Below are 27,048 nucleotides of genomic sequence, written 5' to 3'. Positions count from 1 at the left end.
AAAGTTTACGCTTCTGACAGACCACCAGCCGTTGGTATCCATTTTTAACCCTAAGAAGGGTGTTTCGGTGATGACAGCACAGAGACTCCAGAGATGGTCCCTTTTCCTAGGGGCACATCAATATCAGATAGAATTCAAAGGTACAAAGCAGCATGGTAATGCTGATGGGCTGTCGCGCCTGCCACTACCTACAGAGGAGGAGGCACCGACGGTTGACCCTGTTGAGTTATTTCACTCGACCATCATCGAATGTTTACCAGTCACCAATGCAAGTATTGAAAGAGAAACCAGGAACGACCCGACACTGTCCAGGGTCTACGAAGTGACAGTGAAGGGATGGCCAGCACATGGTGATCCACTGTTACCGGCATTCTCAGCAAGACGAGAACAGCTGTCCGTCTGTCAAGGAGCATTGATGTATGGAACAAGGGTGATTATTCCTCCTAAGTTAAGAGAGAGAGTTCTAAAGGAACTGCATGAAGGTCATCTGGGGGGAGTCAAGATGAAAAGCCTTGCTAGGGCTTATGTGTGGTGGCCGGGTATCAACCAACAGATAGAGGAGCTGACGAAAAGCTGCTCAGGGTGCCAAAAAGTGCAAAATGCACCTCCGATTGCACCGCTGCATCCATGGGAATGGCCTTCAACCCCATGGCAACGTGTACATATTGACTTTGCTGGTCCTTTCATGGACTCCATGTTTTTAATTGCGGTGGACGCACATTCTAAATGGCCAGAAGTGATGAAGATGACTACCACTACCTCGGAAAAGACGATCGCGGTGTTAAGAACGATATTTGCGAGAAATGGATTGCGAGAACAAATATGTACAGACAACGGACCGCAGTTCGTGTCAGAAGAATTCCAGAGATTCATGAAGAAGAATGGGGTGAAACATTATACCTCTGCCCCATATCATCCGGCTACAAACGGGTTGGCCGAGAGATTTGTACAAACGTTTAAAAAAGCAATAAAGGCCATGAGCGAAGATCAGATTCCACTACAACACAAGGTGGACAAATTCCTACTGGCATATCGAAACGCCACTCATGCAGTGACAAACCAAAGTCCTGCCATGATGTTCTACAACAGGAGGTTGCGGTCCAGGTTGGACTTGTTAAAACCAAATGTGCGGAGGGAAGTTGAAAACAAACAGTTCCAGCATATAAATAACAAGACCACTCGGAGTTTCGAAATAGGACAACCAGTGTTAGCCCGGGACTATAAAAACGAGAAATGGCAATCTGGAACAATTCGGGCCAGACAAGGACCCCTGATGTACACGGTAGGTATTGGTGAAAATGTAATACGGCGTCATGCTGACCAACTGGTAGAATCGAGAACAAGGGTCGAACCCATGGTTACGGCAGAGACAACCGTGAAAGAAGTTAGTGAACCTGAAGCATCTACCTCAGAAGTGAATGTACCTGATGATGTCCAATCCATAAGAGACCAACTAGATGAGTCACCCCAGCAACGAGAATCAGAGACCCCTGAAAGGCGTTATCCAACTCGAATCAGGAGGCCTCCTCAGAGACTGAATCTTTGAACTGTTTTGCATGAAGTTGTATATATATATATATATATATATATATGTTATGTTAAATGGGGATATAACTGTTAAGCTAAAAAGGGAGGATTGTGGTGTATGTAACCTGTTCCACCTTAAGAGAACTACCTTAAGAGGTGTACTACTTTCTCTTGGCTGCTGTATACTGTAATACTGTAATGCCGGTGGTGACCACACCGGTATATAAGTGTTGTGCAAGGATTTGCTGGGCCATTCAGCCCTGACCTTCGAATAGTAAAGACCTGTTAAAAGTTATTCTTGTTGTCTGTGTCCAGTGATTGATCCTAAACATAACTGGAACATACAGACTCAACAGCGTACTCCGAGAGTACATTATCACACCGCCTTTGAAATACTCCATAAGTTTGGGCAAACTTGCGATCTCGTCAAGGTACGGATCATCCGCACTGCCTAGGAACTCACAATTGCTGCCGCAGAATTGGGCTATTTGCCCACCAATTACGGATGAAACTCTTACAGAAGCGTAGGAGCCTGTTTCACATCATAAAAGAAGATCTGCAGTTGAAAAATCACCACTTTGCATTTCCCCTGATACCAAGACAAACGTAGGATAGCACCGTTTACAATCTTATAGAATCATAGAAGATAGGAGCAGGAGTAGGCCATTCGGCCCCTAGAGTCTGCTCCGCCATTTAATGAGATCATGGCTGATCATCCAAATTCAGTACCCTGTCCCTGCTTTCTCCCGATATCCTTTGATCCCTTTAGCCTTAAGAAATATATCTTACTCCTTCTTGAATATATTTAATGAATTGGCCTCAATTGCCTTCTGTGGTAGAGAATTCCACAGGTTCACCGCTCTCTGGGTGAAGAAATTCCTCCTCCTCTCTGTCCTAAATGGCTTACCCCTTATCCTTAATCTCCGACCCCTGGCTGTGGACTCCCCCGCCATGGGGGACATCCTTCCTGCGTTTAGTCTGTCCAGTCCTGTTAGAATTTTATAAGTTTCAATGAGATCCCCTCTCACTCTTCTAAACTCCAGCGAATAAAAGCCCAATCGACCCAATCTCTCCTCATAAGTCGTTCCTGCCATACCAGGTATCAGTCTGGTGAATCTTCGCTGCACTCCCTCCATGGCAAGAACATCCTTCCTCAGATAAGGCGACCAAAACTGCACACAATACTCAAGGTGTGGTCTCACCAAGGCCCTGTACAACTGCAGCAAGACATCCTTGCTCCTGTACTCGAATCCTGTCGCTATGAAGGCCAACATACCATTTGCCTTCTTAACCGCCTGCTGCACCTGCATGCTTACCTTCAGCGACTGGTGCACATGGACACCCAGGTCTCGTTGCACTTCCCCTTCTCCCAATCTATTGCCGTTCAGATAATAATCTGCCTTCCTGTTTTTGCCACCAAAGTGGATAACCTCGCATTTATCCACATTATACTGCATCTGCCCAAATCATACTGGAGTTTCTCTGCATCCTCCTCACAGCACACACGCCCACCCAGCTTTGTGTCATCTGCAAACTAGGAGATATAACATCTAGTCCCCTCGTCTAGATCATTAATATATATTGTGAACAGCTGGGGTCCTAGCACCGATCCCTGCGGTACCCCACTAGTCACTGCCTGCCACTCGGGAAAAAAACCTGTTTATTCCAACTCTTTGCTTCCTGTCTGCCAACCAGTTCTCTATCCAGGTCAGTACCTTACCCCCAATCCCATGTGATTTAACTTTGCACACTAATCTCTTATGCGGGACCTTATCGAAAGCCTTCTGAAAGTCCAAATACACCACATCCGCTGGTTCTCCCTTATCTATTCTATCAGTTACATCCTCAAAAAATTCCAGTAGATTAGACAAGCATGCTTTACCTTTTGTAAATCCATGTTGACTTTGTCCGATCCTGTCACTGTTTTCCAAGTGCTCTGCTATTACATCTTCTATAATGGACTCTAGCATTTTCCCCAAAACCGATGTCAGGCTATAATTCGTAGTTTTCTCTCTACCACCTTTTTTAAATTGTGGGGTTACATTAGCTACCCTCCAATCCTTCGGACTGTGCCAGAGTCTATCGAATTTTGGAAGATGACCAGCAATGCTTCTACTATTTCTAGGGCCACTTCCTTAAGTACCCTAGGATGTAGATTATCAGGCCCTGGGGATTTATCGGCCTTCAATCCCGTCAATTTCCCCAACACCATTTCCCTACAAATACTGATTTCATTCAATTCCTCCCTCTCATTAGACCCCATGTTCCCCGACATCTCTGGGAGGTTATTTGTGTCCTTTTTTGTGAAGACAGAACCAAAGTATGTATTTAATTGGTCAGCCATTTCTTTGTTCCCCATTATAAATTCCCCTGATTCTGACTGCAAGGGACCTACGCTTGACTTCACCAATCTTTTTCTCTTCACATATCTATAGAAGCTTCTACAGTCAGTTTTTATGCTCTCTGCAAGCTTACTCTCATACTCTATTTTCCCCCTCTTAATTAATCTTTTTGTCCTCCTTTGCTGAATCCTAAACTGCTCCCAATCCTCAAGTTTGCTGCTTTTTCTGGCCAATTTAAATGACCTCTCCTTGGATCTTATGCTATCCCTAATTTCCCTTGTTAGCCACGGTTGCACCACCTTTTTTGTTTTATTTTTATGCCAAACAGTGATGAACAAATTCTGTAGTTCATCCATGCGATCTTTAAATGTTTGCCATTGCCTATCCACCGTCAACCCTTCAAGTGACGTTCCCCAATCCATCCTAGCCAACTTGCGCCTCATACCATCGTAGTTTCCTTTATTTAAATTCAGGACCCTAGTCTCTGAGTCAACTACTTCGCTCTCCATCTTAATGAAGAATTCTATCATATTATGATCGCTCCTCCCCAAGGAGCCTCGCACAACAAGATTGCTAATCAATCCTTTCTCATTACATAATACCCAGTCTAAGATGGCCTGATCTCTCGTCGATTCCTCGACATATTGGTCCAGGAAACCATCCCGTATACGCTCTAGGAATTCCTCCTCCACAGTATTGTTACTAATTTGGTTAGCCCAATCTAGATGTAGATTAAAGTCACCCATGATAACTGCTGTGCCCTTATTGCACGAGTCTCTAATTTCCTGTTTAATGCCATCCCTAACCTCAGCATTACTGTTTGGGGGTCTGTATACAACTTCCACTAACGTTTTCTGCCCCTTGGTATTTCTCAGCTCTACCCATACAGATTCCACATCATCAGAGCTAATATCCTTCCTTACTATTGTGTTAATCTCCTCTTTAACCAGCAATGCTACCCCACCTCCTTTTCCTTTTTGCCTGTCCTTCCTGAATATTGAATACCCCTGGATGTTGAATTCCCTGCCTTGGTCACCTTGGAGCCATGTCTCCATAATCCTAATTATATCATATCCGTTTACATCTATTTGCGCAGCTAATTCATCCACCTTATTATGAATGCTCCTCGCATTAAGACACAAAGCCATCAGGCTTGTTTTTTTAACATTCTTAGTCCTTTTAGAATTATTATTTATCAATCGATTTTGATTGGAAAGGCATTGCAAAATGATTATTCCACCCGTACATTTTTTCTTAACAGTGCTACAAAGCAATTTTAGGAAAAAAGACACCGAGAAAATATCGGTCACTTGCAATAAAAAAAGGTTCATGAATATTGGTGAAAATGTGGCAATTGGACTAATCGCTTATCAGGAACTGACTGAAGAGCTGATCGAATTGATTTTATGGATATACAGAGGAAAATAATCTCATTTATCCTGTGAGGTTTCCCCGTGTTGAATAAAGCTTTTTGTTTTATGTTAGAATAAAGAATCCAGCACACAGACGATTAGATAGTTTTAGGCTGAGTATTAATAGCAGATGTATATTGTATATGTTTTGGTGGAGGAAACTTTGTCAGTCGAGTTTCATTTTAATTACTTGGGAAGTTGAATAAGAAAGTTAAATAAAGTGAACATCTATCAGATTTCAGTGACCAATTCTGTCCTTTCAACTAAAAAATGAACATAAACAATATAATGCATCCATAACAAGGAAAATAGATTTATCTATTACCAGTCTAAATAATATAATTTAATCCTGAAAATTAATGTTGAAGATATGGCTGGGAATCTCTTTCTGAAGTTCAACAACATAACTTGCAGGAGTGTTAAAACAGGAAGTTGTATACATAGGGACTAATAAATTGTGAGTTTGGATGGAAAAAAAACACCGAAATGCTGATATGAAATAAGTCCAAGTAGCAGTTTAATTAAAAGTTTAGGCGTTTTTAAAATGTAATTTTAATGGAAGAGACAGAGAAGTTTCTGTGGGCATGGCTTAGTTTTGACAGCTTTTGTGGGCATGTCTTTGCTTACGCATAGGCTGTACGCTGCACTCCTGGCCTTCCTGAGGTTGTACCCTGCGCAGAACTCTGCAGCGCTGAAGAGGAAGTCTCCGTTCTGGGCCTCGCTCAAGGTAAGTACGTATTCTTTTTGTAGGTCGGCAGTGTACTGCAGAGCTACACAATTTTTGGCCCGTTATTATATTGTCAAGAGTAGATTGCAGGCTACCTTCCTGGAATACATGCCTTACACTGAGGAATAGATAAAAGCAACTTTGCAAGAAAACTATTTTCCAGAAATAGGTTTTACATATGTTTTTTAAAAACATTTCTGCAAAGAGACTTCCCTCAGTTTCAGCATTACCCGAAACCTCTAGTCTGACACTTGAGAGATAGAGCTGGTCCTTTCATTAGTACATCCATTTCGCTATATTGGCTATGTGCTGGTGGAGAACATTATGTACCAATTTAAATGTCAAAACAAGGCAGCATGAGTCACTGAGAATTTGATCACCCGGAAATCAGGTCACCTTTTCATTTATTTCAGAAAATGATTTAGAGCTTGTACTTCATTAGGCAGTAACCAAAACAGAAACACAAAATTTACTAAGGTGTTCAGATTTGAATATAGCTCGTTACATGGAACACTATTTTTTGATGTGGTGGGAAAGAGAGAGACAAAGGAATAGAAATTTGGGCCCACCCATTTTTGGGTGCGCAGGTAGCACAGGGAACGATGCCTGCACCTGAATTGTGAGGTACGAGACGCCCCTGATATCGGGCCTCGGGCATCATTCCTATTAAGTTGGTGAGCTGCAGAGAGCAACGGGCAGCATGGCGGTGAAGCGCAATCAAAGAACAGACCGCTCCTGCCATCGCAGTGGTCCTCATGTGAGGAGTGGGCAACCGGGAAGGGGGCAACCATAGATCGAGTCAGGAGGTGGCTGGGGGTGAGGCAACAATGGCTGGGAGGAGGTAGCAGTGGCCAAGGCAGAGGAGAAAAAGAAAAAAGAAAAAAAACGGTGTCCAGCAGGTAACCACGTTCTTTTAATGCAGGGTTCGGCAGGAGCACTCCTGCTCCTTCCGGAGCCACATTTAGGTAAATATATTTTAAAAACTTACCTTGTTGGTTGCAGCTTAACATAATTGGGTAAGGTAGCATAGTGGTTATGTTACTGGACTAGTGACTAATGATCCAGAGACGGGAGTTCAAATCCCACTATGACAACTGTGGAATTTAAATTCAGTTAATTAAATAAATCTGGAATTTAAAAAACTAGTATCAGATAATGGTGACCATGAAACTACTAGATCATCATAAAAACCCATCTGGTTCACTAATGTCCTTTAGGGAAGGAAATCTGGCGTCCTTACCTGGTCTGGCCTATATGTGACTCCAGGCCCACAGCAATGTGGGTGACTCTTCACACCTCTGAAATGGCCTAGCAAGCCATTTGTACCACTGTGGGAGTACCTTCACCTGCAGCAGTTCAAGGCGGCGGCTCACCACCACCTTCTCAAGGGCAATTAGGGATGGGCAATAAATGCTGGCCTTCCCAGCGACGCTCACATCCCATTAATTCTTATTTTTTTTAAAGATACCTTTAGGGTGCACAGGTAGACCTGGTTTTCCGAGTGCAGCCATGTCTGGTGCCGGCTATCTCCGGGCAAAGCAGTTTTGCAGTGGGGGCCTCAAACAAGTGTTAGGGCCTTTATTTGTATATGAAAAGCCTGTTTCAGGCATGCGTGCTTGGTAAAGGTCAATTTTTTAGCCTTTACCAATATGGTGGGTGATATACTTCTGACTCATAATGACCTTGCACTTCCTGCCCATCATAATGGAGGCTTAGGAGGCCGTTTAGCACCCTGCGCGGCCAAATTTCTAGGCGATTTGGTGATTCACTAATAATTTTGCATTTATATAGCCAACAAATCAGATTTGTATTGTATAGACAGCAGCATAAATAATAGTGTCCTTAAATACTATAGTTGATTATATTGAAAAGCTCAAAGCACTTCATCCAATTCATTTTGAAGTACAGTAGCTGTTATTGATTTAGGCAAACATGTATAGACCCTAATTTCAACTACAACTTTGCTGACAGCCCCCACATTTAGACCACATTAAAGCAGAAGAATTATGATTCAATGCACTGGCCAGTCAACAGATGCTGCCTGACTAGTTCTAGCATTATCTGTTTTTATTTCAGATGCCTAGCAGCTGCAGTATTTGGCTTTTTGCAACTATAATGAAAATTCATTAGCAGAATGCATATAAAAATTACCTGAACTGTTTCCCCATCCAGCTTGTGCAACTCCTCAACAGTTCTAGATGGGCTTAACATTTAAGTGTTAAAATACCACTTTGTATGACAAAAATATAATCAGATTACAAACTAGAGCACTGCTGTCTCTTAGAGGAGAAAAAATGAACTGCAGGCTGCAGTGTGCTAAAATATGTTTGCATTAAGCACTATTCCATCTCTTATTAGCCTTAGTAGTAAAATATAATGGAGCTCCATTTTCATTCTCAACATTCAATCTGCTGAAAACAGCACTTTAATTCATCTCCAAAGTATCGCTCGTCTACATCCTTACCTCTCCCTCTCTGCTGCCAAAACCCCTGTCCACACTTTTATGAGCTTGAGGTTTAATTTTCTCCAGTGTTCATGCTGGTCTCTGTGCCTCTACCCTCCACGCCTCTACACTTGTTCTCAAATCTTTCCATGGCTCACCCCACCTTATGTCAGTGATCTCCTGCCATACTTTCCTACTCCTTGTTCCCTGCTTCCTCTAGTCAATTGCTGGTGGGTGCTCCTTCATCCACTATGCCCTCCATCTAGAATTTTCTCTTGAAACGTCTTTAGGACTCTCTTCCTTCAACCATGCTTTGACGCTCACCACCTTTACCTATACCCATCCTGCTCAGTGCCCTGTAAAGCACTGAGACATCTCGCTGGACATGAGGAAGTTGTTCTTAGTCTGATATTGATTATGTAAGCTTTTTTCTATGCTCCATCCCCATTTAAAAATAGCTTTCCTCTCGCTTTCGGTCTCAAAATATGCTATTCCTCAACTATGAGGGCAGGAAGGCAACCAACTCTCAGGAGTTAATCAAATGATAGACATGATAATGATGCAAGACAGAAGGAGGCAATAAGAGGAATTGGAGAAATAAAAGATTTATCAGAGACCAGAGGTTATGTGACTTAGGACAAAATACAATGTTGGAGCATGGGCTGGTGGGCGGGCGGGGAAGGAATATTATGCTCCTCAAATGAAAGAAGCTTTCTCTCTGCCCCTGTAGCCTCTTGCTGGGGAGGGGGAGAAAGGCACTCTAAAGTGGTTTCGAAAATAATCATCTTCAGGCGACAAGGCCTGTCCTGGAAACCCAATGTCGGCCTACAACTGCCACAACAAATATGGGTCGAGGAAAACTCCTAGACAAGGTTAGCACCCAGCTTGCCCAGGTTCCAGCCTTGTTTGCGACTGTTCTGCCAGACACCTGCTGAGTTACGGTGGCAGTTACGGTCAGAGAATTTTCGACCTTTAGATGTATTGTCAGTGAAACAATTGAGAGATTCCTAATACAGGAAACTTCGCGATATCCGGCACCGACGGGACGCCGATCTATGAAAACTTCCAGACAGACCAGCGCTAATGTTGAAGGATACGGAGGTTTTCATCTCTGTATCTAACAACAAACACGGTTGCTTAGCAACAGCTTGTAAACAGTCGGCCTGTACCTTGGAAGCGTCTCTGTAGCTTAGCAACAGCTTCAGAGAGGCTTTCCAGAGACTGACTGTTTAAAAAAATGCTAGAAGAAAAAAAAAGGAAAAAAACCTAACAGAACGGCTGCTGATTTCTGCCGTTAGATCGAGGTTTCCAGACATACAACTTCCGGATAAACCAAAGTTTTCTGTAGTTGTTCCTTGAAAACATTTCCAAGTTAAATTTTGTGTGCTCATATTAAGAATTCTGATTTTTTTTTTAGACATACATTTAGGCTGCGATTTTGCCAGAACGCAGCAGACCCGATTGGTGGCAGGTCAGCTGTGAAATTTAGAATGATTGATAGCGGGTCAGGAACCCACTGTCAAAATGCAAACACCTGCATTTCCCAATGTCGGGTCTGCCAGCACTGAGCAGAGGTGTGGGGTGCCAAGTTGGCACCACCCCGCACCAACAACATAAAGCATCCCTACAATGTCCAAGCCATTCCTTTCACACTCATCAGCATTGCGGGGGGTACCATTATGTCTCACCATTCAGTGCAACTCACTAAGCCACTTCCAAAGGTGCATACAAATCTGTCCAAGAAAGCAAAGTGTTGAAAATAAAGATTTTAACGTTTGACAGCACATTAACAGAAACTTCACATGAACATTGGCTAAAACACACAAGTGCCTACCCTTGTGTTATTAGTTGGTATGATTGGACTAGGATGAGGGTGACTGAGGGGTGGCTAGTGAGATGGGGAAGTGATGATGTAGATAGAGAAGGATGGGTGGAGGTACAAGGTAAGTTGGTGTAAATTGCAGCAAATTCAAAGAGTTTGTAGGTATTCTTTACTATTCTGTGGGTTTCCGTAAGGATGTGTAGGAGTAGGGTAGGGAAGGCAGAGTGATGGGGATGTGATGAGAGGCACAGCAGGATGAGGTTGAGTGTGGCTTTGCAGTAACATTTCGTGATCTATTGAGATCATTGAAAGGTTTGCGCCACTGCAGCCCGGTCCTCCCAACGACATCCCTGCTTGTGACCTCCTCTGCAATCTGCAACCAGGCTGCGTTGGTCTCCTGGGGAGGTCTCTTCCACCCACTGGAAGGGAAGATAACCTCCCTGTGTGCTCTGACTCCCTCCATAAGCATATGGAGGGAGTCAGGGGAGAGCCTTGGTGCAGCCGTGCGCCTCTGTACAGTGCTTGTCAGTGTTTGCAGCACCTCAATGTTGTAGAACACTGACAGCACAAATGTCAAAGTAAATTTGCGCATGGTCCCTTTAAGGAAACCGCTGATGACACATCATAAATGATGTCAGCAGACCCGCTTCCTTCAATTGGCCGGAAAACTCGCTGGGCAGGCTTAACAAGCCCAATCAGGGGAAAGTCATGTCGGAGGCTGGGATGGAACCAACAGCGGGACCGAGACCTGCCACCGATGTTGCCCGCCTCGGTAGGGAAAATCACGGGAGTCACTTTTTCCCCCCCAGAGAGACAGTAAATACATAGCGTGCTTTGCTGAACTCTACAAGACAAGACATTACTTAATTGAAATATAGACCAGGTGAAGAAACCCACAGAATAGTAAAGAATACCTACAAACTCTTTGAATTTGCTGCAATTTCAGACTGAAATGAATTTTGAAAAAAGGGTGAATATACTTAACTGGATTTTAGATCAGAGTTTTTTTTAAACTTCTACTTCCCTTTTCTTAAGTCACTGTTTGAAACTAGGTTCATGAGAATTGGAAATACATGTATGAAGTTTCAATTCCAAATGCTATTTCAATTTTTCCAGCTAGTAACACACTGAACCAGCAATCTGCGAGCCTCATCCTGTAGCGATAAGTGCCGGATATTCAATTCAGATTGACCAGTTTGAAAAGCAACAGACTGGAATTATAGACCTGGTACAGCAGTGATAATTACGGTCATCCTTACTGGTTCTCTGCCATCCATGGCCTCCATCCACAGCCTTCTGTCCTCCTCAGAAAGTGCCTGCATGGTGATCATGGTTGCCCTGTAGAGTACACAATACAATCAAAACTTATTTACTTGAACAAACTTGTTTTCCTCTTAAATGAAATCCATTTGAACTTCATTCCAAAAGCACCATAGAAACATGAGACTTGTTTTACTGCAAATGAAAAACATGCCGGGCATGGTAATACAAAGAGTGAGGGAAGAAGGAAAAAATAACGACCAACATTTAGATGTGGGTGAAATGCTTCTGATGGAAAAGCCTTTGTATGCATATTAGATTTATTTTTCAAAAATCTATTTCTGATAACTTCAAAAATATATATTGTAAAAAGGATTATTTCTTTAGGTGGAGAAATATTGTTTGGATTGCTGCAAAGTAGTGTTACTTCACTGAGGAAAAAAAAGAAAATCTAGTCTATCAGGAATATTCCATTCTAAAGTTAAACCATCTTTGGAACAATGCAAAACTGCTAAACTCAATATGTTGAAAAGCAACCTTATCCATCTACAAATATTCATCCTGGTGATAACTGCAAAAGCATTTGAGGTTATAAAAGTTTTCAGGGCTTAAACAGGGGCCAGGACTGGTCTCCAACTCACTCCGTTTCAAATGAATTAGGACTCTTGGAGAAAGTTTTAGTTTGCAATTTATAAGCAATGCAATATAATACATTTTCAGACAATTGAAATAAAAGCTTAGGTCCACTGTTAGGCCCCTGTGCAACCTCAGTTGTGACCTGACTGGGGAAAATTTTGATTTTTGCAAAAGATACAGAACACAAAATATGCCATTCCCCAACATAATCATCTTGAGAAATACCAACACACATGAAAGCTTGAAACTTGACAGGTAGTTTAGATCTGAATATTTAGAAAGTAGAACTACTTCTCTATAGACATTAGAAAGACCAGCAGAAATTTCAGGTGATGTCAAAAAAGACGCAATGTTCAGCATTCAACTCACCTATCCACTCCTTCCACATCAAAACAGAACCTTTTCTCAATGGAGTCAGTTTTCCTCCTAATGCATGATTTGAGCGTAAACATTTCTTCATCCACCTGTAAAAAACAAATTCACCCTTGGTCAGTGAACGCCATACTAGTTCCTTTCAACAACTAAACAAAAAAAAGCTCAGCCACTGAAATGAGTGCCAATCAGATGGGTTGCATTGCAAGCCCACCTACTGTTGGAAATTGTATTTTAAATTTAGATTTTCAATAAACAGATGCAATGAACATAAATGTTCACAAAGTGACATTACAATGTACCGCAAGTCATTGAGAGCGAGTTTTAGAAACACCACAAATATTAATGTTAATACACTAAGTTAAGTTCATACTTTACTGTAGCATCATTGAACCCACCACCAGAAATCTCAAGTACTTGAAAAGGAGAAATGAAATGGGAGTGAGGGGGTCAAAGTTTTGAATGTGGATGGATCAGTCAGTGAAGGCCACACTAATTAATTTCAGCATTACAAAAGAATAAGGTCACACTGCCTGTAAGAGAATCCCTAATCTACAATTATTTCTCCTATCTCTCCCAACCTCCAACCTCATTAATAATATCCCACACTGAGAAGTCTGATTTCATCCCAAACAAAATTAAAAGCATACATCAGCTCTAAAGCCTCCAAATAAAACAATACCCCAAACTGGGGATGAAACGTTTAGAGAATCACTACACAAAAAAAGAGCAAGGGGAGAAAAACCAAGAGAAAGAGACAGGCAATTCTCTGAATCTACCAATGTTCTCGTTCTCTGTCCAGCTCAGCTCAAGGTACCCCACAAATCCCTGCTTCAGATAAACCATACTAGAAGGGGCATGACATGAACAAGCTGAACAGTGTACAGTACCCATTCTGACTGAGCCATTTTCCACAGCATCCATGCAGACTACATTGACAAAAACCTTAAAGCTACATAACTGGGATACATCTTTTGTGAAGCATAAGAAAGGAATAAGAATGCACCTTTTTGCCATTATTAGAAAATTAGCCAATTTGGATTGAAAACTGGCTTAGCAAAAGAAAGCTGAAGGTACCAATACAGGAAATAAAGTAGTTTCTGCCTCCCCAGCCATTGCTATTTCCTGTATCCTGCCCTTCAGGAATCTGTTCTAGGTCACACCTATTTACACTATTCATGAAACTTTTACAGCAATTGCTGTAATAAAGCTTTAAAATTTACTGATGACACCAAACTACATGGACAAGTGATGAGTAAAAAGCATTAAAAGGGATCTGGATCAGTAGATGAGCCAATAGTGTGCAGCAAAGGGGAAAAAAGTGACAGGATATCAAGTTTATCCTCAAGTTACAAATATGGTCCCTTGCTTGCTTAATTACTACTAATTTCTGAAATGGAAGTATAAAAGCATTGGTCCCTCTCTCCTACAGTGATATTCTCTTAACTATCTTATATACCTCAATCAGATGACCTCTCAGACACCTCCTTTTCAAGCTTAAAAACCCAAGTTTCTCCCATCTTTCCTCACAACTCAGTCCTCTGACACTAGAGATCTGTCTTTTGATACTTCTTTGCACTGCCTCCAACACTTGAATATTTTCTATGTTTCTTGGCAACCAGAACGGACACAGTACTCATGGTGCAGTCTGACCAGGGAACTGTAGTTTCAGAACCGTTTCACAGAATCACAGAAACCCCACAGTGCAGATAGAGGCCATTTCGGCCCATCGAGCCTGCACCGACACATATCCCACCCGATCCCCGTAACCCCACATATTTTAATCCCCCTAACACTAAGGGTCAATTTATCATAGCCAATCAACTTAACCCGCACATCTTTGGACTGTGGGAGGAAACCGGAGCACCCGGAGAAAACCCACGCAAACACGGGGAGAATGTGCAAACTCCACACAGACAGTCGCCCGAGGCCGGATTCGAACCCGGGTCCCTGGCGCTGTGAGGCAACAGTGCTAACCACTATGCCACCGTGCTGCCCTCTGACTTGTGTTCTAATGTTTTAACTACGTAGTTCAACATTCTATTGGCTTTTTGATTCTTGCTCTGCATTAAACTAGTGCTAGAGTCTATTTGATTTTTAATTTATAGATGCCATTGGTTAGACACGAAGTATTGCATACTATTCTGAGCACACCATTTTAAGAATTAGAGCCACAAAAAGGGTACAGTGAAGATTCATAAGAATGATACAAAGATAGGAGACTCAAAAACTGGAACAGAGAATGTTAAAAGGGTAACTAACAAAAGTTTACAAAATGATGATAGGTTTTGTGAGCGTAAATAGTAAAAGATTGGCTGGTTGGCAAGAATCAATAAAGGGGTATAAACTCAGGATCACAAAGACCAGAAGAACAAATGGAGAAGTTAGAAGATTTTTTTTTGCAAGAATGAATCTTTGTATCATTCTTATGAATCTTCACTGTACCCTTTCTGTGGCTCTAATTCTTAAAATGGTGTGCTCAGAATAGCATGCACTACATCATGTCTAACCAATGGCATCTATAAATTGAAAATCAATTAGACTCTAGCACTAGTTTAATGCAGAGCAAGAATCAAAAAGCCAATAGAATGTTGAACTACATAGTTAAAACAATATGAACACAAGTCAGAGGAAATCGTTCTCAAACTGTACAAAGAATATGGAATACTTTACCACAAGCAATTATTAGGGCAGAGACTGCCACACTTAAATATTTATCTAATTTCCTTTTAAGAAGAATATAAAGGATAGGTTGAAAGGCAGGGAAGCAGGATTGGAATAGAAACATAGAAGATAGGAGCAGGAGTAGGCCATTCAGCCCCTCGAGCCTGCTCCGCCATTCAGTGCGATCATGGCTGATCATCCAAATTCAGTACCCGGTCCCTGCTTTCTCCCCATACCCCTTGATCCCTTTAGCCATAAGAAATATATCCAACTCCTTCTTGAATATATTTAATGAATTGGCCTCTACTGCCTTCTGTGGTAGAGAATTCCACAGGTTCACCACTCTCTGGGTGCAGAAATTCCTCCTCATTTCTGTCCTAAATGGCCTACCCCTTATCCTTAGACTGTAACCCCTGGTTCTGGACTCCCCGACCATCGGGAACATCCTTCCTGCATCTAGCCTGTCCAGTCCTGTCAAATGTTATAAGTTTCAATGAGATCCCCTCTCATTCTTCTAAACTCCAGCGAGTACAAGCACAATCGACCCAATCTCTCCTCATACGTCATTCCTGCCATCCCAGGTATCAGCCTGGTGAATCTTCGCTGAACTCCTTCCATGGCAAGAACATCTTTCCTCAGATAAGGCGACCAAAACTGCACACAATACTCAAGATGTGGTCTCACCAAGGCCCTGTACAACTGCAGCAAGACATCCTTGTTCCTGTACTCGAACCCTCTCACTACGAAGGCCAACATACCATTTGCCTTCTTAACTGCCTGCAGCACCTGCATGCTTACCTTCAGCGACTGGTGCACAAGGACACCCAGGTCTCGTTGCACTTCCCCTTCTCCCAATGCATTGCCATTCAGATAATAATCTGCCTTCCTGTTTTTGCCACCAAAGTGGATAACCTCACATTTATCCACGTTATATTGCATCTGCCATGCTTCTGCCCAATCACCCAACGTGTCCAAATCATCCTGGAGTTTCTCGGCATCCTCCTCACAGCACACACGCCCACACAGCTTTGTGTCGTCTGCAAATTTGGAGATATTAAATCTAGTTCCCTTGTCTCGATCATTAATATATACTGTGAATAGCTGGGGTCCAAGGACCGATCCCTGCGGTACCCCACTAGTCACTGCCTGCCACTCGGAAAAAGAGCCGTTTATTCCAACTCTTTGCTTTCTGTCTGCCAACCAGTTCTCTATCCAAGTCAATACCTTGCCCCCAATCCCATGTGCCCTAACTTTACACGCTAATCTCTTATGCGGGACCTTATCGAAAGCCTTCTGAAAGTCCAAGTACACCACATCCACTGGTTCTCCCTTATCTATTTTACCAGTTATATCCTCAAAAAATTCCAGTAGTCAAGCACGATTTACCTTTTGTAAATCCATGTTGACTTTGTCCGATCCTGTCACTGTTTTCCAAGTGCTCTGCTATTACATCTTTTATAATGGACTCTAGCATTTTCCCCACTACCGATGTCAGGCTTACCGATCTGTAATTTCCCATTTTCTCTCTACCACCTTTTTTGAATAGTGGGGTAACATTAGCTACCCTCCAATCCATGGGTACTGTTCCAGATTCCATCGAATGTTGGAAGATGATCAGCAATGCATCTACTATTTCTAGGGCCACTTCCTTAAGTACCCTAGGATGTAGATTATCAGGCCCTGGAGATTTATCTGCCTTCAATCCCATTAATTTCCCTAACACCATTTCCCTACAAATACTGATTTCTTTCAGTTCCTGCCTTTCATCAGACCCTATGTTCCCCGACATCTCTGGGAGGTTTTTTGTGTCCTCCTTTGTGAAGACACGGTGGCATAGTGGTTAGCACTGTTGCCTCACAGCGCCAGGGACCCGGGTTCGAATCCGGCCTCGGGTGACTGTCTGTGTGGAGTTTGCACATTCTCCCCATGTTTGCGTGGGTTTCCTCCGGGTGCTCCGGTTTCCTCCCACAGTCCAAAGATGTACGGGTTAGGTTGATTGGCTATGATAAATTGACCCTTAGTGTTAGGGGGATTAAATACGTGGGGTTACGGGGATAGGGTGGGATATGTGTTGGTGTAGGGGTTACGGGGATCGGGTGGGATATGTGTCGGTGCAGGCTCGATGGGCCGAAATGGCCTCTATCTGCACTGTGGGGTTTCTGTGATTCTTCTGTGAGAACCAAAATATGTATTTAATTGGTCCGCCATTTCTTTGTTCCCCATTATAAATTCCCCTGATTCTGACAGCAAGGGCCCTACGCTTGACTTCACCAATCTTTTTCTCTTCACATATCTATAAAAGCTTTTACAGTCAGTTTTTATGTTCCCTGCAAGCTTACTCTCATATTCTATTTTCCCCTTCTTAATTAATCCCTTTGTCCTCCTTTGTTGAATCCTAAACTGCTCCCAATCCTCAGGTTTACTGCTTTTTCTGGCAAATTTATATGTCCTCTCCTTGGATCTTAAGCTATCCATAATTTCCCTTGTTAGCCACGGTTGAGTTACCTTTTTAGTTTTATTTTTATGCCAAACTGGAATGAACAATTTCTGTAGTTCATCCATGTGGTCTTTGAATGTTTGCCATTGCCTAGCAATAGATAGTTCTAGTTGAAAAGCTTGAAACTGTATAGGCATGATGGAGTGAATGACCTCCTTTTGTATTGTAATTTATATAGTTCTACAATAATAGCACCTGTAGATTACATGCTACTAAAATTACACAGAAGCAGGAGTCCTTTAATTCTGTTGTTGAAATGCAAATATATGTTCTATCACGTGAAGAACATTTCTGTCACAGCAGCAGCATCTCTGTTAATTTACGTAGAGGAATATTTTAGGCCATCATGCAATCTAATGAAAGTACAACTTACTATTTTTCCACCAGTTTTTTGGTCAAATGGCACCATAGTAACCTGCTTTGATTCTTTTTGATATGTGCAGTAGTGCTTCACCCAACTGGATCCAAAAGGACCTAGAAAAGGAAAATAATTTTTTTTTAATTAAGAATTCCAAATAAACCAGCTTAATATCAGGTAAGCTTTTGTAATTCTTAAAGGATTTTCAAAACCACTGATTGTGTATAAATACAGAAATAAATGTTTATCCTTACTTTTTTTTTGTAAAAAGAGGTATCCCTCCATTGTATAAGGGCTGATACTCTGATGTTCTTGAGGATTCTCCTTCATTTTCTTCATTAGTGACTCAACTTCAGATCGTGTACCCTCAAAACGGTCCCGTGTCTGTAAGAAGACGTAGCAGTGTTGTCAATAAGAATTTAGTGAAGTCTAATGTTGGATGTGTAAAATTCTTGCATTGTAATCCCTTGAACTGTAAAAATACCTAAACTACTATTATGTTATAGATTTTGTCCAGCCAAACTTGGGTTACATCTGGTTGGATAATTTTGAATTATAAAACAAAGGGTGATATTTTTCTAGTTATAGAAATTCCACTTTGGTCAGAGCACTTTGAGGTGATAAACTAATAGCATCACATAAGAAGTGTATCGATTTAAGTGAAATTTTTCATTTAGTGTCTTGGCACCAATATGCTTTAAAAAAGTCTAGTGACAACACTGACGAAGGATATCAATTAGTTTTAAGAGCCAATCTCGCATATCATACATGATAATTTGCATATTTGGAGTTGAGTGGCATCTTACACCTGAAAGACTCGAGATTCTTCTAAAATGGTTAAACTCAGCAGCATTCTGAAAACCTCAGCTAAATAAATACCAATGTTCGGACTGACAGTCATTTGCAATGTCCCACATACTGGCTATTTGATAGACTCAAATTTAGTGGGTGACTGAAACCTGACTGATCACATTTCAAAATGTGGTGAGAAAGTGAATGTCTTTTTGCCATGTGTTTAAGACCGTTTCCTTAGTCAATATGTTGTTATTCCCATCAAGGAATGGAAAAAACGATTACCAGGCATAAACTTGAGACCACCTGGTAAACAGCAGTAAACACAGTTTTAGAAGGGGAAGATCCTGCCTGAACAATTTGCTTGATTTCTTTGAGCAAATGACAAGTGGATTGTATGTTTAGACTTGCAAAAGGCAACTATGTCCCATGTGAAAGGCCATTTGTTAAGCTCAAAGCTATAGGGATTCAGGGTAAAACCTGGGTACGTATAAGTAATTAGCTGCATGTTAGAAAACAACAGATGAGTCATATCAGGATGGTGGGGCGGTGGGGGGGGAGAGAGTGGAACAGAGAGTGGGGTGCCCAAGGGCTCAGCATTGGGACCACTACTGTTTCTAATTTACATCAATGACTTGGACTCAGAAACTTATTTCAAATTGGTCAAATTTGCAGACAATACCACATTAAGCAGGATAGTAGAATCAAAGGAGAATGCCCAGAAATTACAGTACGAGTTAAAGCAAAATATGTGAGTGGGCAGAACAATGACAAATGAAATTTAATACAGACAAAATATAAAATACTGCAGGCACATAGGAAAAAAATGATCACTACATATATCCATGAATGGTGTTGAAAAAGTCAAGGATGAAGTGGGAAGAGACCTGGGAGTCTTAATATACTCAACATATCCAGCCAATACAGAGCAGCAATAAACAAAGCAATATACTGTTGAACTGGGTTTCCTACCCGTTGTCAACCTTTGCTATTTTGACAGCGGACCCGCCTCCAAACCCACTCTCTGAATGCCGGCAAAATTCAGCCCATTATGTTCGAGGCAGTGCAAAGAAGAGCCACAAGGATGAAAGCTCCGATCAGGAGTTTCAGTTATGTGGAAGGAGACTTGGGCTTTCCAGCCTAGAAAGCAAATATCTGAGGTGATTTTATCGAGGTACATAAGAGAATGGTAAAGGAAAATCTGGAATGCTACTTTAAATTAAACAGATTAGGACAAGAGAACACAAATTCAAACTAATAAAAGGTAAATTTAGGACTGATATGAAGAAGTTCTTTTTCACACAATGAACAATCAATGTTTGGCCTTGCCAGTGACACCCACATCCCGTGAATGAATAAAAAGAAAAAAACTTGGAATGGAGTTCCAGATAGAAGAGCAGCAGCAAAAACCCTGGAATCATTTAAGAAATAATTAGATGCAGCAATGGGGAGACTGGAGGGACTTTCACAATGGATGAATTAGGATGGGCCGAATAATCTTCCCCATCCACAAGTAACCGGTGTCTGGTGAAAAGGACATTTCTGAAACCGGAAAAATGTGGTGAATGATATTCCACACAGCTCTTTGCTGATGATCTCAAATTGGCAAATTGTGACAAGAATTATGAAAGACTGTAGGACAACATAGATATGCCAACAGGGTGAGCTAATAAGTTCAGTGCAGAAAAATGTGAAGCAATGTACTTTGAAAACAAGAATAGGGAAAAGAAATACACATAAATGGAATAGAGGAGCAGAGACACCTTGGCGTGCAAATAAAGTTCATTAAAAGTGACAGTGCAAGTAAGACAGACCATAATAAAGACAAATCGTATTGCTGGTTTTCTATCTAAAGGGACATAAAATACAAAAACACGAGGTAATGCTGAACTTGTACAAAATCTTAGTTAGGCCACAGTTGAAGTAGTCTCTGCATTTTTTTGGCGCCCTAGTATGAGAGGAACATAAAAGCAATGAAAACAATGCAGCATAAATTTACTAGGATGTTACCGTGGATGAGGGGTTATTGTTATGAAGGAATAATCGAGTGGTTAGGACTTTTTTTCATTAGAACTGAGAAGATTAAGGGGTGACCTGATAGAGGTGCCCAAGATTATGAAGGATTAGAGGTGCCCAAGATTATGAAGGATTGTGATAAGGCAAGTAGTGATAAATTCTTTCCACAGTTGGTGAGATGGTAATGACAGAGCACAAATTTAGACTAAATCACAAAAATAGTTTAAAGTGAGGTATGGAAATATTTCTTTACAAGAGGGTGGCTGGAAAGTAGAATTCTGCACCACAAATAGTAATTGAAGTGGAATTCATAAATTATTTTTAAAAGCTATTTTACGGCATTGTGATCAAAACCAATCTGTGTTTATTTTCTTATTGGAGCCTTCCTACAATTCACTACTTGGAAGACAGACAAATAGAACATGATAGCAAGGTACATATACTATAGCAAGAGTGTATTGTGAAATTACATTAAGCTTGTGGGCAGAGGTAACATTAAATACTATATAGAGTGAATATGGTTGCAAAAAAATTCCCTATGTGGTGAATGACCAACAGGAGCAGCTGTATCACCATGTTGGTGATAATGGTGCTTGGTGCACTATAAAAAGCAGAAAGTTGACAGCCACCAATCTACTGAGGCTAAGCATTATATGACATGTTGATGCTACTTCTGAGCTGTTTTATAATGCATGGCTTTGATGTCATGAAAGGAACAAAGATCTTCATTTATGATCTGCAGAGGCTCCTTTAGAAATTATGATAGTTACACGTAATAGCTCCATGCTCTACTTCCTTATTCAGCCAGAGAAGGTAACTTAACTTAGCCAAACCGAGCAGGGATTAATATAAGTGTAAAGCAATCTTAAGTTAAAAAGTCATTAAAACCTGGTGGTTCAGCAACTAACTGTCTGAAAATGTTTGTTACACTCACAAGAACCAAATCAAGTAGCGAGCTGCCCCTCATACATACCCTTAAAAAGCAAAAGCTACACTTGTGTAGTTAAGCAACTATGGTCAACAAATGTGGTAAGGGACAGTATCATGCTAAAATAAAAGGCTTATACAAATGCAAGGAAATGTGAAAATTCAGCAGACTTTTAGCTATAAAAAGCAACAAAGAGATACAAAGAAAGTAATAAGAGCTGCAAAAACAGAATATGAAAGAAAAACTTGCATGGAATAGCAAAGCTAACAGCAACATTTTTTAATAAATATATTAAGAGAAAGAGAGGTAATGGGGAATGTGGGCCCATTAAATACAGATGCTGGTGAGACTATAATTTTTTTTGGGATAGGGTGGGATATGTGTCGGTGCAGGCTCGATGGGCCGAAATGGCCTCTATCTGCACTGTGGGGTTTCTGTGATTCTGTGATCTGTGAATAAGGAAATGGCAGACTTGCTAGAAGCACAGCAACTTGCGTAGATGGGAGCAGGAAGTTACAAAGGGACACAAAGTGAATGGACAAAACTATGGCAAATGGGGTTCAATGTGGGGGTTGGAATATAAAAATGAAGAAGCGATGCTTCAGTTCTAAAGAGCCTTGGTCAGATCGCATCTGAAGTACTGCGTTCAGTTTTAGCCACAGCACCTCAGGAAAGATACACTGACATTGGAGGGAGTACAGCACAGATTCATCAGAATGATACCAGGGCTTAAGAGAGTTAAATTATGGGGACATAAAATTAAAATTAGAGCTAGGCCATTTAGGAGTGAAATCAGAAAGCAGTTTTTCCACACAATCGGTAGTGAAAATCTGGAACTCTCTCCCCTAGAAGGTTGTGAATGCTGGGTCAATAGAAATTTTGAAGACTGAGATCGATAGATCGTTGTTAGCCAAGGGTATCAATGGATATGGAGCAAAGGCAGGTTCATTGAGTTGAGGCAATCAGACATGATCTAACAGAATGGTGGAACAGGCTCAAGGGGCCTGTTCCTATGTTTTTGGCTGTGAAGAGAGAAATCTCTACATGCTTCAGGTGAAGACAGATGTACCATAAGGATAAGGCTTTATATGCATCTGGTGTGTGAATGTCTGATGGTGTAGTATGGTGCAAAATATTATTTTCGGGACAATTATATGGCATACACACCTATGCCAACATTCTATAGTAAGCAATTCTACTGAAGAGATCATCACTATAGTTGCAAGTTTTTATAAATATAGAGTATTCATCCTGAAAAGTTTTTTTTTTTTTTAAATGAAATTATCCCCTTTCAGATTAGATAGTCAGTACATGTCTTGATTAGAAAGGACCTCTTCAGGTGACAGATCTAGTAGATCTTTCACCACTGTCAGTGATTGAAAAGGTTTGGCAATTTGCAGCATGCCGATCCTTGTGCTCAAACCAAAGGCCCATTAGTCAGTCAGGACATCAGTCAGACTAAACTGCATCACTTTTACTTCCCATGTGGCTTCAATGATAAGGATCAAAGATTATGTTCTTATGACCTCACTAGTAATTTATTCCCTACCACTGAATTAAATTCTAACACCAACTAACAACAATATTGAGAAAGCTATGGCAGAATCTCAGAGCAACAATGCACTTCTCAATTGAAAAACAAGGGTATAAACTGCATTCTGAAAATGGAGCATCAGCAGACTATAACTTACTCCAAAGAATATTTTACATAAGCTTGATTGAAGGAACTTGCAAAAACAATTAGCTACTAGATCTATTAAACACATGATTAATAAGCAACTAGCAAAATGAGTTGAACTTTTTCCTGGTTTGATATAGAATGACTGCAGTTATCTATAAACTATATTAATAAAAGTCTTGTGTCTGTGATGCATTGCTGTACTGTTGTAAAATCTCCAACTGATCAGATTGCTGAACGATACACCATTACACTTTCAACTAAATCACCAGATCACCTGCTTCTGCAGACTGGTGACCATCCTGTTTCCAACAGTGCTAAGGAGCAGCAGAGTCAGGTTTGCTTACAGTCCGTATAGGTAGAACACATAATTGGAAGACCTTCTCCGATAGATCAGGACGCTTGCAAGAGCTGGACTGATGACAATTAAACCAGTGTGGAGCCCAGTGACTCTAAACAACAACTTGTATTTATATAGCGCCTTTAACATAATAAAACGTCCCAAGGCACTGCACAGGAGCATTTTCAGACAAAAAAAATTGACACCGATCCACATAAGGATAAATTAGGGCAGGTGACCAAAAGCTCGGTCAAAGAGGTAGGTTTTAAAGGAGCGTCTTAAAAGGAGGAAAGAGGTGGAGAGGTTTAGGCAGGGAATTCCAGAGCTTAGGGCCTAGGCAACAGAAGGCACGGCCACCAAAGGTTGAGCGATTATAAATCAGGGATGCTCAAGAAGGCAGAATTAGAGGAGTGCAGATATCTCGGGGCAGGGGGCTGAATGAGATTAGAGAGATAGGAAAGGGCAAGGCCATGGAGGGATTTGAAAACAAGGATGAGAATTTTGAAATCGAGGCGCTGCTTAACCAGGAGCCAATGTAGGTCAGCGAGCACAGGGGTGATGGGCGAACAGGACTTGGTGCGAGTTAGGACACGGGCAACCGAGTTTTGGATGATCTCAAGTTTACGTAGGGTGGAATGTGGGACAATGATTGGAGTGCTCATATATCTTTTTGAAAATGGCACATGGAAAGAAAAGCTCAAAACAGTTACAATCATCAAGCTTTATTGCTCTGCAAGAGCATTCCCCATTACAGACTGCCCTTGCCATTGACGATGTGCAGTGGATTTCTACATTTATCAATCCCACCAGTAATTATACCAATAGTTAGTCACTTTCTATATTAGGCTTGAAAGTGCCAGAAAGGAGTTGGGCATCTGATTAGACATTTACTAAATTATCTAATGGCCCATTAGTACTTCTACCTCTCTGGTTTATCTGAAATTTCAGTCAGAAAAGAAAGTTATATAAAAAAAGCAGCTTATTTTTGGAAGATATAATTTATTTTTCTTAGCTCGGTTTGCTAATTGGTTGGGACTGCTAAGTGAGCCTACATAGATGGGAATGAGGAAATGCATTTTAGATGTCAAAAATAAGTCAACTGTAAACTTGTCAGTGATGAGAGAAGATTGCTTAGTTGTAAGATACCAAAGAACAATGCCCAAAAGAAATCTGGCTAGATTTTCAATTACAGAAGATGGGAAACAAATTAAGCCATGTGGGGTTCGTTCTGCTACACCAAGCCATATTGCAATGAATAAATTACACTGGAAGGATGGTTTGGGGTTTTCCTTTCCTGTGGATATTTTCTGACCACTAGACAGACTAGTCTTGGAGCACATGGAGAAACAAAGCATTTGTGGAAGTTTGTTTCTTTTCTTGGTTGGAGTTACTAAGCATCCCCAAATGGCATGCAAAGATTTAAAAGGGGCAACTTCCTACCTTATTTTCCATTGTTTTGACGGCTACTTATTAATTTGAACTGGGTATACAAATGAGCAAAAAAGAAATGAAATATTAAACCAATTTTAAGTAAAAAACTCAAAGCAGCAATTTCTTCTAACTTTTTTTTTTGAGGGTGATAATTTTTTCTTCTCTTTACTTACATTCTGAATGCTGATCTGAAGCTGGGTTTTAAAATGGCCAAAGTCTTTTGCCAGTTCATAGCCATGATGATAAAATGTAAAGAGTCCTTGTAGGAACGCAAGCAACTGCAAAACAATGACAAAAAATGCAGGGTCATAAACCATCAATTTTTGCCTTCATCAAATGTCATGTTCCACTAAATATACATCTATTTGGCCACTGGCCAACATGTTCAGCTATACTTAAATCACAATCTCAAAGAAAGCCCAGAGAGTCACAGTAACCATTTGTCACATTTAACAATGTGCCTTCAATTCACTGGCACATTAAACTGGGATATACATTATTGCAATTTTAAAGGAAAAAACTCAATGTAATCACAGAGACTGATTCGCAAAGGATTCTCAAAGACTGGATTCACAGTTTCTGCAAAGTTACTAATTACGAATCTCAAATCAGTAAGATTAGATAACTGAGTGGCCTAGCTAACACATTGGGCTCGAATTTCATCAGGCCGTTGAGGCGGGATTGGAGGCATGTGGGGGTTAAAATTGCAAAAACTGGCGGGCGGGCCCAACCCCGCCTCCAAGCAATTTTCATTAAATCGTGTCTACTGGTCCCGTCTCCGTCCCGCCTCCAAGAGGCGGGATAGGCTGTTAAGGCCCTTAACAAGCACTAAATTGCCTCTATAATGCCATTTTGATAGGCTTTTGTGATTTTAACCCTTTTCCGATTTTAACCCTTTTCCCACGTGAAGCACGCCTGTTCTGAAACTCGACGGTGAAACCTGGCGGTAGCGCAATTGGATTGCTGACTATTAGCTGCAGCTCAACCATTAAATAGGATATTTGATCAGCCATCATTTGCAGGTGGCAGGACTTTGTTGTCTCAGGTCTGGGGGGAACTTTTAGAAGGCATAACCACAGCTGTGGAAGTTTGGAGCCTGACACCCATCTCCAGTGTGACCTCCTGGGAAACCCCTCTCGCCACCTTGACTGAGCGCTTCCTCAACTGAGGCATATACCAGAAGCATGGGAGCCATTTATTTCCTTCCCTTCTGGACATCAGATGAGGACGAAGACCAGCTGCGGCACCAGCAGAACCATGAACAACAGCAGCACCAACAACAGGAGCGCCAAGCTGCTGCTCACCCACCTGAAGCTGCACAGGCCAGAAGGGGCCAGTGCATGGAAGCCCGTCGGAGCAGGAGATACCCCCCAAACAGGGTCTACAGACACAGGGTCAGCTACCTCAACATGTCTGAGCAGCAGTGTCAAAGGCGGCTCCGACTTTCGCGAGAGGTAGTGGGCGACATCTGCGCAATGCTGCAACAAGACCTGCAGCCCAGAGGACCAGGTGGACAACCCTTACCAGTGGCCGTCAAAGTCACCACCGCACTCAACTTTTTAGCCTCAAACTCATTCCAGGGATCAGTAACACGCATCAGCGGCATCTCCCAGGTGGCCGCACACACTTACATCACGCAGGTAACAGATGCCCTCTTTGCCATCGCGCACAATCACATCCATTTCACCAAGGATCAAGCAAGAGTCACGGCGTGTGCGGTTGGATTAGCTAATCTGGCAGGCTTTCCAAGGGTGCATCTGGCCCTTAAGGCACCCCATCGCAATCCAGGTATTTTTGTCAACC

At 41.6% G+C, this 27,048-nt stretch overlaps 1 protein-coding gene across 13 annotated transcripts in view; it reads right to left on the bottom strand.

The window, feature by feature from the left end:
• LOC147114055 (rho GTPase-activating protein 26-like) overlaps window positions 1–27,048 on the bottom strand; it is a 249,495-nt gene that overhangs the window by 113,043 nt on the left and 109,404 nt on the right. For all 13 annotated transcript variants that reach the window (XR_015079339.1, XR_015079340.1, XR_015079341.1 and 10 more), the window contains exons 7-11: window positions 25,419–25,523; window positions 18,315–18,444; window positions 18,076–18,176; window positions 12,539–12,633; window positions 11,533–11,611 (exon numbers count right to left, since the gene is read on the bottom strand). Coding sequence is in view for 9 of the 13 variants with exons in the window: in XM_085995616.1 (XP_085851742.1) it covers window positions 11,533–11,611; window positions 12,539–12,633; window positions 18,076–18,176; window positions 18,315–18,444; window positions 25,419–25,523 (510 nt within the window). In the remaining 4 variants the exon portion in view is untranslated. The remainder of the gene's footprint in view (window positions 1–11,532; window positions 11,612–12,538; window positions 12,634–18,075; window positions 18,177–18,314; window positions 18,445–25,418; window positions 25,524–27,048) is intronic.

Source organism: Somniosus microcephalus, chromosome 8 (assembly GCF_052327205.1).
Source record: "Somniosus microcephalus isolate GS21.2 chromosome 8, FLI_Smic_1.0, whole genome shotgun sequence".
NCBI classification, from domain to species: Eukaryota; Metazoa; Chordata; class Chondrichthyes; order Squaliformes; family Somniosidae; genus Somniosus; species Somniosus microcephalus.
Note: the sequence above shows the minus strand (reverse complement) of the source record. Positions and strands in the feature narration are given on the sequence as shown.